The 12,767-nt window shown below is 33.4% G+C and overlaps 2 protein-coding genes across 2 annotated transcripts; one reads left to right on the top strand and one right to left on the bottom strand.

Annotated features, from left to right (window-relative positions):
- Nucleotides 1-8,811: 8,811 nt before the first annotated feature.
- Nucleotides 8,812-10,326, bottom strand: LOC110033041. The gene is made up of 2 exons (XM_020736894.1): nucleotides 9,688-10,326; nucleotides 8,812-9,606 (listed from the first exon to the last, which is right to left on the bottom strand). The coding sequence occupies exons 1-2, from the start codon at nucleotides 9,746-9,748 to the stop codon at nucleotides 9,344-9,346; spliced, it is 324 nt and encodes a 107-aa protein (XP_020592553.1). The 5' UTR covers nucleotides 9,749-10,326; the 3' UTR covers nucleotides 8,812-9,343.
- An 854-nt stretch (nucleotides 10,327-11,180) lies between these two features.
- LOC110033052 lies at nucleotides 11,181-11,933 on the top strand. The gene is made up of 2 exons (XM_020736905.1): nucleotides 11,181-11,295; nucleotides 11,375-11,933. Exon 2 carries the CDS (start codon nucleotides 11,444-11,446, stop codon nucleotides 11,915-11,917), a length of 474 nt encoding a protein of 157 aa, XP_020592564.1. The 5' UTR covers nucleotides 11,181-11,295; nucleotides 11,375-11,443; the 3' UTR covers nucleotides 11,918-11,933.
- The last annotated feature ends 834 nt before the right edge of the window (nucleotides 11,934-12,767 follow it).

Below are 12,767 nucleotides of genomic sequence, written 5' to 3'. Positions count from 1 at the left end.
TTTTCTACCCATGTCCAACCCTCACTACCTCTCAATCCCTATTTTCTCCCCATGGCCAACCCTAACATATCCCCATTCTCTCTTTCACACCATGGCTGACCATAACACATTCTCATTCCATCTTTCCACACCATGATCGACCCTAACACATCCACAAGCCCTCTTTCCACACCATGCCCAACCCTCATTACCTCTCCATCCCTCTTTTCTCACCATGGTCAACCCTAATCACATTTATATCCCTCTTTTATCACCTTACCAGAGCACTTATACCACCTTTCTCTCCCTCTTTCCTCACTCTACCCAAGACTTTACAAAATCACACTCGTATCATTCCCTTTCATAAAGCTAACACGAATACCTCACTAATTTCTACACTATCACAAACCCAAAGCCGCACACACCTACCTTACCTCTTCCTTCCCTCATCCTATGCTGAAATCCTCATCAAAGCTTTACCACTTCCTTCCACCCTTACCTAACCCAAAAAACCAAGCCAAAACTTACTCACCTCCCTTACTCCACATTACCCAAAACCCTAATCCCATAGTCACCTTTCCTTTGACCTCACCACTTCCCAAAATCCTCCCCAATTCACCCACTTTCCCCCACTTCTCACCATTCCTGAAAGAAAAACCTAGCCTTACGATTAAAAAAGAGGGAAAGACGGGAAAGAGAGAAAATAAGGCAAACCTTTATGTGAACTGTGTTATATCTCATTGTAGAGGTTTATGTGACTTTATGTTGCCTGCTTGTGACTTATGACTTCATGTTTCATTCTTGTGACTTGTGACTTTATGTTGCAAGCTAAATATCGATGCATGTTTGTAAGTTGGGTTAATTAAAATTTTCATGCAAGTTATAAAGTTGGGATAATTCAAATTCATAAAATACCTATGTGGCCTTATGTTTATTCATGCAAGTTGTGGGCATATGTTTATTCATGCAATTTGTGGCCTTATGTTTATTCACTCAAGTTGTAGCCTTATGTCTATTCATGCAAATACATATGCAAGTTGTGGTATTATGTTTATTTATGCAAGTTGTGATTTTATGTCTAATAATGCAAATACATATGTAATTAGTGGTCTTATGTTTATTCATACAAGTTGTGGCCTTATGTTTATTAATGCAAGTTGTGGTCTTATGTGTTTTTATGCAAGTTGTGGTCTTATGTTTATTCATGCAAATACGTATACTAGTTGTGGTCTTATGTTTATTCATACAAGTTGTAACCTTATGTCTATTCATGCAAACCCATGCAAGTTGTGGTATTATGTTTATTCATGCAAATACTTATACTAGTTGTGGTCTTATGCTTATTCATACAAGTTGTAACCTTACGTCTATTCATGCAAACCCATGCAAGTTGTGGCTTTACATTTATTCATGCAAGTTGTGGCTTTATATTTATTCATTGAATTTGTAGCCTAATGTCTATTAATGCAAAATGCATATTCATGTTGTGGCCCTATGTTTATTCATGAAAATAACCATGCAAGTTGTGGCTTTATACCTTTCATGCACTTTACAAGATGTGGCTTTATGGATCTAAGTAGAAAGCATGTTTAGAATAACTAAGAAAAAATATTAAAAAATATATATGTATAAAAGATATGCTTATATGCTTAAGATTGACTATTCCCACGAGTTAGGCATTTAAGGGAGAGATTTGCAAAATTAATATGAAAATCAGAAGAGAAATTAATTACTTTTATAGAAATATATAAAACGAATGTGCTCAAAAGTAACTATTTCAATAAATACATGTATAAACCTAAATGTGTCCTTAAAGAATTATGCATTAGATAAAATTGAGTGAGCTACAAAAAGAGGAACTAATTTTATAAGGTGAGACACATTTATGTGTGCTCTAAACTCTAATATCTTTATAAACATACTTTAAACGCAAGTCTTTAAGAATTAAATTCTCAATAAAAAACAAAAAACTTGAATAAAAAAAGAAAAAAACAAAATCTTTTTTTAAAAAAAGAGAATTTTAAAAAATGAAACTTAATAAAATCTTTTCAAAGAAGACCACTATGAAAAATAAATACGCAAAACTCTAAAAATATAATTTAACAACTTTTTTTTTCAAAATAACATTTCCCAAAATAAACAAAATAATAAAACTTAAAAATAAAAATTTCAAAAGATGAACTTAAATAAAAATTCTACAAAAACTTTTTTCAAAAATAACTTTTTCAAAACAAAAAATAATAATAAAACCTTTAATAATGTTTTCCAAACAAAACTTAGCAAAAAAATAATAACATTTCCAAGGAGAGAAAACTTAAAAAAAAAACAAAATCTTTTAAAAGAAGATCTTTTAAATAAAAATAACCAAGAGATTTGAAATAAAATAAAACAAACCAAAACCACATTAAAAAAAAAAACTATTTTTAAGAGAAAATTAACAAGACCTACTCTTAAATAAAACTATCACTTTTTAAAACATAAATTTTATAAAATCTTACATAAAAATTTTTCTAAAATATTTTCAAATAAAAATTAAATAAAATTACCTATAACAAAACTCTTAACAATTATTTTTCTAAAAGAATACCTTTTTCAAAATTCAACAAAGTTTTTTCAAACAAAAGAAACATAAGCAAAATTCATTCAAAATAAAACTTAAAACAAACCATTTTCAAAAAGAATAAACTTAAAGCAAAGTTCTTTCAAAGTAAAGCATAATGATTAAATAAAATTCTCCTAACCTCAGTAAATCCTTTTCAAAATCTAAAGCAGACATTTAAAAAGCAGAACCTAAACAAGCATAACCTTAAGATTTTTTTTTTCAAATAAAATAAATTTAAAACACATTTCAAACCTGGATGTGTTCACCAATCAACACCAAAATTACATAACTTTACAAATCCTTTTGAATTTGTTGTTTTACATGTTTATATGATTGACCCATGAATGAACACATTTTCATTCAGAAACATGATTTACAAGCTTATTTATTAAACATATAAGTCTTGAGCAATTTTAAGCATGCACACTTCTCAAATTAGGATTCATTCACATCATAAACAATACCTTTGTGTGACAAAAATATTTTACAAAAAAAAAATCTTTCCACATGTATGAAAATTTGAAAAATAAACATGTGAATAAAGCTTAAGTATAAAAAATATAAAAAAAAATGCTACTTTTCTTGGTATATAACTTCAACATAGAACAAAAAACCAAATACTGTAAGTCAAACTATGAAGGAGAAATCAATGGAAAACAGTTACGATAGACAACCAACTACAAAACTTAAACTTAGAAGAAATTGATTTTCACAATGACTGATAAACTAGGAATTAAAAAAAATCATGAATTAAATATCAAGCCTTCAAAATAAATTTAAAATCCACCAACTTAAATAATGAGAACTACAACTATGCAGATTAGCTGTGAACCATAAGTTAGCCAACATAAAAACAAAACTATACTAAGACCTATAAAACAAATAAATTTTACCACATTGGATTATAAAGGTGCCCTAGGATGAAGTTACTCATTGTTACTGCAAAAAGACACATCAAATCTCTAAATAATAAAAAAGTATACATTTGTCATTGTTGTGGTAACAATGGAGACCTCTAACTGTATGATTAGTTAATCATCTAAGGATACTAATACACCTGAGATGATGAAAATTTATGAGCATATTGACTGAGGGTTTTACTCCAAAATATTAGGTTAATCCACCCATTTAGCTTTCTTGTATAATTTTGTTTTATTTTAGGGTTAGGCATCACTTTCATCTAAAAATTCTTTTAGCCTATCTCACCCCTTAGTCTAGGATTCAACTTCAAACTTTCAACTCCAACTCGAACTTTTTCAACCAAACTTTCAACTTCATTTAAATCCTTAACTGCAATTCTTTATATTCAAACATTTGCAATCAATCAAACTTTCGACTCAATGCAAAATCTTTTCAAAATCCTTAACACTTTTTATCCAAAATCACAACCTCTTGAGAACCTTAAACTATTTCAAACCCCAAAAACCTTAATTTTAAACTTCAAAAATTTCTTAACTTCCCTTTCTCCAAAACTTCAAACCCACTTCATATAAACCTTATTAATCTAAAATTTTATACAAACTCTCAAAAATTTATCAAACTTTAATAAATATAACAAACATTAACTAACTTTAAATAATTTATCAAACTTTAACAAACTTAAGCAAATTTAACAAACTTCCAAACTTTAACAAATTTATCAAACCTCAACAACTTTAAACACATCTTCAAGGAAACTTCAAAATAACTTCAAGTATCTTCGAATGAAATTTAATTATCTAAAACAAATCTTAAATAAACTTCAAATATTACTCAATCAACTCCAAACAAATTTCAAATAAATTTCAATATATTTCTACAAATCTTAAAACAACTTCAATTAAAACTGACAAACTTCAATAAGCTTTAACAAAATTCAAACATCTAAAAAAGTCAAATAAATTTCAAATAGACTTTAAACAAACTTTAATAGCCTTCAGATCTCAACAAACCTCACCAACCCAAATCAATGCAAAAAAAATAACTCAAACCAAGTTTGTCTAATTTAACCTAATCAAATCAAGTGAGCCCCTCAAGTTAAACTTTTTAAACCCAAAATCAATCAAATCCCTAGTCAAAATAAACTCAAATCAAACCCAGCCTCCCGAACTAAAACTTAATTTTCTCAACAAACTTATCAATTCCAATCTTCAGGGTAAGCCTTCTTCCCAAAGTTAGATAATTTTTTTCCTTGACCTTTATATGACATATCGTCATTGGACTATAAGTTCCAACTCTTCCATTCCAAGAACAAATCTTTTCAAATCTTGAATGCACCAATCTGAGCCTTGAAGCATCAATCTTACAAACATTTACTGAATAAAAATGCAAGATAAAAGCAAAAACTTTAATTGAGAATGTTCTTGTGAGCAAGAACTCCAATTGCAACTAGGGGAGGTTGGAGGGTGTGGAAAATGGGTGTGGGGTAATGTAGCAATTTTCATTGCAACTGAGTTGAGTGGTCGGTGTGAGAGTGAGAAAGGAGAGATGGAGATTAAAGAGGGCATTGAGGAAGTAGGAGGAGGTTCGGAGGAGGGGATACCTGAATGGGTTGGGAGTTACAGCACCTTCATAGGACAATCGAATAAATGGAGGGGGCACAAATGGGGGCAAGGGCATGAGACTTCAATTGTTAGAGATTTGAATATCAAGTGCAAATTTTGTTGCAAAATGTAAGTAATCGAAGAACGCATCAATTACTTCATTAGACAATGTTATACATTTTCTACTTAATTTATGAATCTAACATGAAAAAAATTTAATTAAAGTAGAGTAAATATAATGTCTAAAATACTTTTTATGCTGGTTGTATTCTTGAGCGCATCCAATTACTCTCATTCCATGTACAGAACAATATGATTTTCTACTCATTCTATGTACAAAACAATATGATTTTCTAACTTCTAGAATTGGGCAAACTTATAGCCTTCCTATAGCAATCATTGATCAAGTACTGCATATATAAGCCTTAAAAATTCTGAAGTAAGATTCAAAAATATTTTTTTATAAGAAGTTGTCTTTTTTTATTAAAAATTACATTGATATTTATTACCAATATTTTAAATATATTTAATTTATCTTTCTTTAAGCTTCCTAAGATTACTGAACCTGTTCTCATAATTTACATTATAGTTAACATCATCTTTAATATACTTCCTTCTCTAAGCTTCGATAATATTATTGAATTTTGGTGGCCCCACGAAATAGAATTTTTTGATCTGCAAAAGTTTCCCTTCTATTACCACTATAAAATAATGTGGTCAAATAATATCAACAAATAGAGAAAAGTTTCATGGAAGTGGTCAATCTGTCCTGGGCAAAATATAATGGCGATCACAATCTTCCAACACCCAATCATAAGCTTCACCTTGCAATAATTTGGCATGTTCCAGAATTAACTCATAACCTGCTCTGTTTTTATAAGATTACAAAGACAACAAAGTTGCAGTTACATTTGATTCTATTGGTTTTCTATTTTTGATCCTCAGACATGGCAAATTATCCTACAAAGCAACAATTCTAAAGGTTTATACACAATTCATAACCCAATCTTGCCCCAACTTCAGCAACTCTCCCCAAGGCCCTTGTTTCCTCGATATCTTCATTAATGTCTTGGCACAAGCAACTTGGTCATCCGAGTTCAAATATACTCCAGCAATTCCAACAATTGTACCCGTCTCTTGGCAAAACAGCCAAGACATCTCCTTGTCATAACTGTAACGCTAATAAAATCCATAAACAATCATTCCCCTTCTCTTCTATCTACCACTCCAACTTATGCATAGTGATGTATGGGGTCCCTTCCCAATTATATCAAATCAAGGATACCGATACCATGCACATTTTGTTGGTTAGTACTCTAAATATTGTTGGGCTTTTCCTCAGATGAGTAACTCAGAAACACTTTATAAATGCATCTTACTTATTAAGATGCTTACAACTGAGTTTCAAGTAAAAATAAAAATATTAAGATAAGATGATGTAGGCGAATATAAGAGTAAAAACAATATTACTCCTCCAACTGATAACTTCCACCAAACAGTGCAAGTCCTTATTGCTTGACAACAACCAGGAGATGACCCTACAGAAAACAACATTCCTCAGGCTGACAGATCCCAGCATGGGTCTCAATTTCTGTTTTCTTTAACTCCACCTGAACATCATACATCATATCCAGTAGCCTTAGCCACCTGAAACTGATGAGCTTAATCTGCCTACCACCAAGAAATACCACCGTATGATTATTTGATCTAGGACAGGGCGCCTCAAATGCACCCAATGCCTCAATTAGCTTCATTCGGTTACTTCTAGTTGTGAAGTACGCCCATTGGAGACAATTGATGAATGAATAATTTCAGGCTCTCCAAGCCCATGAAATGTGGGTATTGGTTTCCCCACTGAAAAATCAACCAATACTTGGATGAAAATGGACTTACAAAACAAAATATAATTCTAATGGTACGGTGTCATGGTACAAAAGAAAGATTGGTGCCATAGAAATAAAAATAAATATGGCATTAATATTTATGAGACAATTAGTTCCGTAGCTAAAATGCCAACCCTACATGGTAACCTCAATGAAATTGGTTACATACAACAGCCCAAGTGATATATGGATCCTCGACTACTCAATCAAGCTTGTTCTCTCAAGAAAACTTTATACTGTCTAAAACTATGACCATGTCATTGGTTTGAGATAGTCTGAGTTTTTTATCAGTGTGAACTTTGTTATTAGCAAGGCCAATCCCTCACTACTCATATCAGAACACAAAAATCAGCAAATCTTTGTCTTGTTACATGTCAACGACATCTTAACTATAGAAGATAGTACTTCCGCAATCCAAAATCTGCAAGCTAGACCAAATTCAAGATTTCAAATCAAACAATTGGGTCCAATATTCAATTTTTTGGGAATTGGGGCTACTCAAATAGTAGATGAACATATGTTTGTAGGCCAAAATATATATGTAGTTCAACTATATGAAACTGCAATAATGATGGAATTAAAAGACTCTTCTACACAATAAATAGCCACAAGTATCTGTTCCAAATCAGCCTGCAAAAAATCCCGCTGAATAAAGGATCCTCACTGGGGCCTTCAAGTACCTGAACATAAAAAGAGCAGCCATCACTTTTAAGATTAACTATATATGTCAACATATGCAAAATCCCACTAAATATCACTTTCAACTCCTCAAAAGTTTTCTTCGGTATCTAGAAGGTACTCTGACTTTTGACATCAAAATCACTAAGGGAGATCTATATTTGTAGACCTATTCCGATATGGATTGGGCTAGTGATTCCACTAGTCCTCAGTCTACGAAAGGCTTTTGCTCTTTTCTGGGTACAAAACCCCTATCTTGGACTGTAAGGAAACAACATAATGTAGCTGAATATTGTCCCATAGCTGCAAACACCTTGGATATGCTTTGGTTATGTCATCTTCTCAAGGAATTAGACATTGAACAAACTCAACCAACCAAACTATACTGCAACAACATATCTGCTGTAGCACTTGCGAATAACCTGATTTTACATGTTTGTACGAAAATAGAGATTGATTATCACTTTATCAGAAACCACATCCAAGCAGACAAACTTCAAATATTTACAAAATCATTATACAAGCCCTAATTCAACAAATTGAGAACCAAGCTTCGGGTTCTTGCCAAGAGCAATCATGTTGAAGGAAGGCAATAATCATATTAGTCTTATTTATATCCAAAGATATTTTCAGCAATAGAATTGTAAACAACTGATCAAGAGTTATGCTTTCTTTACACTCAATTGTCTGTATATAGACAACCATGTACACAGTTTAGTGTATGAGATATTAATGTAATCTTCGAGTTTCTTGCCTCCTCATCTGTTTCTACAAAACCAGAGCATAAAATTTATTAAATCAATGCATCTAAAAATACTATGCCTTGGTAAATTAGTGTTAATTTAACAGAGGAGAAACTGGCCATGCTATGGGAGTTGATTTTAACAGATCACTCTTCTCACGTCCCAAAAGTTTCGAATTCCCAATTTCATCATTTTGACTACAACGAAGCAAGAGATTAGAAAACCTAACTAAACCTTTTTTCTTGCTCTTTCCATATTCAAGATTGTTAATGGTTTTTGTGGTGTTTTGCTTGCTTTCCAAGCAATAAGATGCATGCAAGGCATTTTCGCTTTATGCAGTTCTTCAATGCAAAAAAACTTGGAGTGAAAATTTGGAAGCATTGCACAATATCCTCTATTATAACAGACCCATGTGATGGATAATTTCAGTTGAAGTGATGACGGAGAGAATTACACAGCCATTGATATTCATAAAACCACCTCGCAAATAAGACTAAACATACATGAAGAAGTCAACATTTATGCACATTCTGATAGTAATTGAATTAAAGAAAAAAAAAAAATCTTTGGCGAAGACGAAAGAAAGAAAAAGTGAACTCCAACATAGAAAATTACGCACCTTTTACCGCTAAAATTCAATGGTGATATTTAATAGAGCAATCAACCATCGTGGAAGGTGGATGCTGCCACTGAAATGGTCTACACCGGCGAGGATGCAATGCGCCAACGATTTCCACAACGCAAGGAGGAGGAGAGTCGGCCGCCGGATCGCGGAATTGAAGCTTTGGTAATGGAGAGCTCTAGCATACAGTGCCGCAGCCGTCGCTACCGTTTGGGGCGCTTTTTTCGAGTGGTGCGGCCCCAAACCGCGACGCACATCTTTGTTTTTTCGCTTTCGCGCACCGCCGCGGCCCCGCGTTCGCGACTGTTATTACCTCATTGTCCGGCTAGAAGCCGCGCCCTAATCTCTAGTGTTTCTGAGACCGTGCGGAGAAACTTTGCTGCCCTAGAATCGAGCGAAGCCCCTTCGCCGCTGCTCCCGTCCTTGTCGCAAAGCCTCCCGACGTTCTTCCCCCAGCTACTGCTCCTCTTCCACCGTCGCTCCTGATCCGTATTTCTCCTCCTAAATTGTTCTTCATTTTTTGCTGTTCTAATTCTTATTGGTTTCAGTATTCCCGGGAGTCCTTTTTGTTGGAGTTCTTTGAGAAATCAGAGAGCAAGGATTCAGTAAGATAGTTCTATTAAAGTTTCAAATAGATCCCTAACTGCGTTCCCTTCACCTGCAATGGTGATGGAGTTGCTTGGAATGCTTGTGCCTTTGAGAGTAATCACTTTTTCCATGAGTCACTGGTTGGTGTATTTGCTTTCAAGTGCTAAGTTAGTCCCTAGACTCTTTAAAGTGGTGCTGAATGATCATCCATGGGGATGATGTTTAAACTCGACATGGAAGGCGCTTTTTGTCCCTATCAAAGGTGCTTCATCGATCTTGCTCTCTTGCAAGGGCGATGTAGCAGTTTTGATGGTGTATGCTTTTGCTGGAAACCAATGCTTTCATGCGTCAATGTTTGAGAACATGTGAATGCTTAATCTTTTTGATGGCATAAAGGCGAATTTGAGCTTCAGATTTCTCATTTCCGTTCTCCTTTTCCATGTCTTAGTTTCTGTTTTATAACCCTTTTTTGAATGATCCCTGTGCAATTGCCACAAGATGATGAGACCCGAACTAAGATGATATGTATAAAGACACATCAGTGTTGCTTCACTCTCCAAGGAAGATTGATGTCTTCAGAAAGAAAACTTATCGGACCTTTTATTTGGTAATCATCTAGATATTTGATATGCATATACTAGTGTGCTGCCATTTCCTTCATTTATGATCAAGAATGTTTGAAGGCATTAATGATGATTTACAGTGTGGCCATCACGTGCACCTGGCCAGTAAAGAGATCCATATGCTTCCTATGGTGATGATGTAGCATCTTTGGATGACCAAGATATTCTTTAGGTGATCATTGCTGCCATTGCCACTTGGTATTGATGCATAGTGATCTGTGGCAATCTTTACCTTATCTTGCAATTGACATTTTGGCACGATTGCGGCCTTTTCTCGTTTAGATGATTGCCTTGGGCTCCCTCTAGAACTATTCAATATTTTTCCTTGGAAGTTTGGGATCACTTTTTGTTTTTTGGTTTTTATTCTTCTTTTATGTTTAATATGAAATAAAAACATATTTTGTATCTAAATATGTGTTTCTGTTTTTACTGGTTATTGCTTAAGATGGTGATGGTTGGCAGGGTTGGCTACGTCTGTTTGTCTTAGAGATGTTTAATTGGTTTTGTTAGTGAAACAGAGCCAAGGCTTCTTTTTATATTTTGTTATATATAGTTGATAGATGTGTATGATCGTCAACCTTAAACTTATTTTAGTTGCATTTTTTTCTAGAGTAATTTTTGCTTGAAGTGTAACTTTCTTCTCCCATGAAATTTGGTGGATTCTTCTAACAAGAAAATTATTTTTTATTGTTATTTACAATAATTTGTTCTATTTTAGCAATACAATGACTAACAAGACCAAAGAGTATAGTACACTGGCATTCTGGGAGAAAGAAATAAAATTATTATTTTGTGATCTTTGCTTTAAGGAGATTGAACTAGGAAATAGGTATATGACATATCTTAATGAGAAAGGGTTGCAACATATTATCGCAAATTTCAAGAGAAGCACAGGGAGGTTGTATGACGGGATGCAAATAAAAAACAAGTAGGACCAACTTAAGAATGATTGGAAAATTTGGAAGGAATTAAAACGAGGATCAAGGGGCTTGGGTTGGGATCCGCTGAAGCGAACCATTGATGCTTCGAAGGAGTGGTGGACAGAGAGACTTGCGGTGAGTAATTTTTCATTTCGTCTAATTTGATTCATTTCATTTTTTAATACTAATTGAAGTGTTTAATATGATTTTGCAGGCTGTTCCCGCAACGACGAAATACAAACTTTGTGGACTTGAACCCGAGTTGGAGGACAAGTTAGATCGAATGTTTGGGGGTGTTATTGCAATAGGCAAATATGCATGCACTCCAAGTGAGACAGAGTTTTGTGTTGCCCCTGAGAATGTGGACGTCAACCTATCATGTGATTCAACCGATCTCCAAAGCCTGGAACTCCCTGAAATCCAGTCCACCAGCCGTTTTAAGCGTCCTCGTGTGGAAGGTAGAAAAAAGAGTGGAGCTGCTTTTATCAAAAACCAGATATCACATCTGGTAGATACTTCCAACGATGCACCACGTATAGTTCAGGGAAATTCCATTAAGCAAGTCGTGAAAATTATGGATGAAGATGAGGAAATTTCAGAGAAATTTGAGCTATATTTTTTTGCAGTAGAGCTTCTTCAAGATTCAGTCCAAAGAGATTTTTTCACAGCGATTCCCAAAAAAAACGGGTGGCATTTCTACGACATTTTCATGCTCACAGGCATACTTGAGGAAATTTTTTGTCTTATATTTTATTGACTGAGAAACTGTTTTATTTCATATATAGTTTCTTGTGACATTTTTACTTTGTTATTGTATTTTCTTATAATATGCTTATTTGATATTTGTCAGCCTTCATTTTTAACTTATTATAAATGCTTGGGTCATGCTTTCTTCGTTATTTATTAATTTTATTTTATTTTCCTAACACTAGTACAACATATACCAATATGGATTTAGACCAAGAAAGACGGAGATGAAGAAATTCAGCAATATGCTTGATCATGGTTGAGTTTTTGTGCTAGTCTGCCATCATGCTTTGCTGGATAAAATTGTGTGGAAATATTGCTCGGCTTATAATATTTATATGCTTTTTTATCTTAATATTCTTCACATGCAGATTGTGATGTTTTAAGTTCTTTGTTATGCACATTTGACTGCTATATTCCTTCAGTTTGTTAAGTCATGGCTCTTATCATTACCTGATTGTGATGTTTTTTAAGTTCTTTGTTTGGCACATTTGACTGCTATATTCATATCAGTTTGTTAAGTCATGACTGCTATAATCGTTGACAGCCGAATCCATCATTTTTACCAATGGCTTCAACATTAAGTAGTGCAACTCAGTTGTTCTGTTGAATTGGTGCGGAATGAAGTCATCACAAACTTTGAGTTATCTATATATTTTCTAATTACTATTGTCATTGTTGATGAATTATAAATCATAAAATAATAAATTATGAATTTTGCAAAGTAATAAATAAGTTGAGAACATGAACTATACTTCATTTTTTTTAATATTATTTTTTTATAATATTTTAGAGAAAATGTATTTATTACATGTATGTTACCCAACTCTTTTCTGCATTTGATCAGGCATGTATTTCAT

This window comes from Phalaenopsis equestris, unplaced genomic scaffold (genome assembly GCF_001263595.1).
Source record: "Phalaenopsis equestris unplaced genomic scaffold, ASM126359v1 Scaffold001081, whole genome shotgun sequence".
NCBI lineage: Eukaryota > Viridiplantae > Streptophyta > Magnoliopsida > Asparagales > Orchidaceae > Phalaenopsis > Phalaenopsis equestris.
The sequence above is the reverse complement of the archived record's forward strand: the minus strand, read 5'-3'. Positions and strand labels throughout refer to the sequence as shown.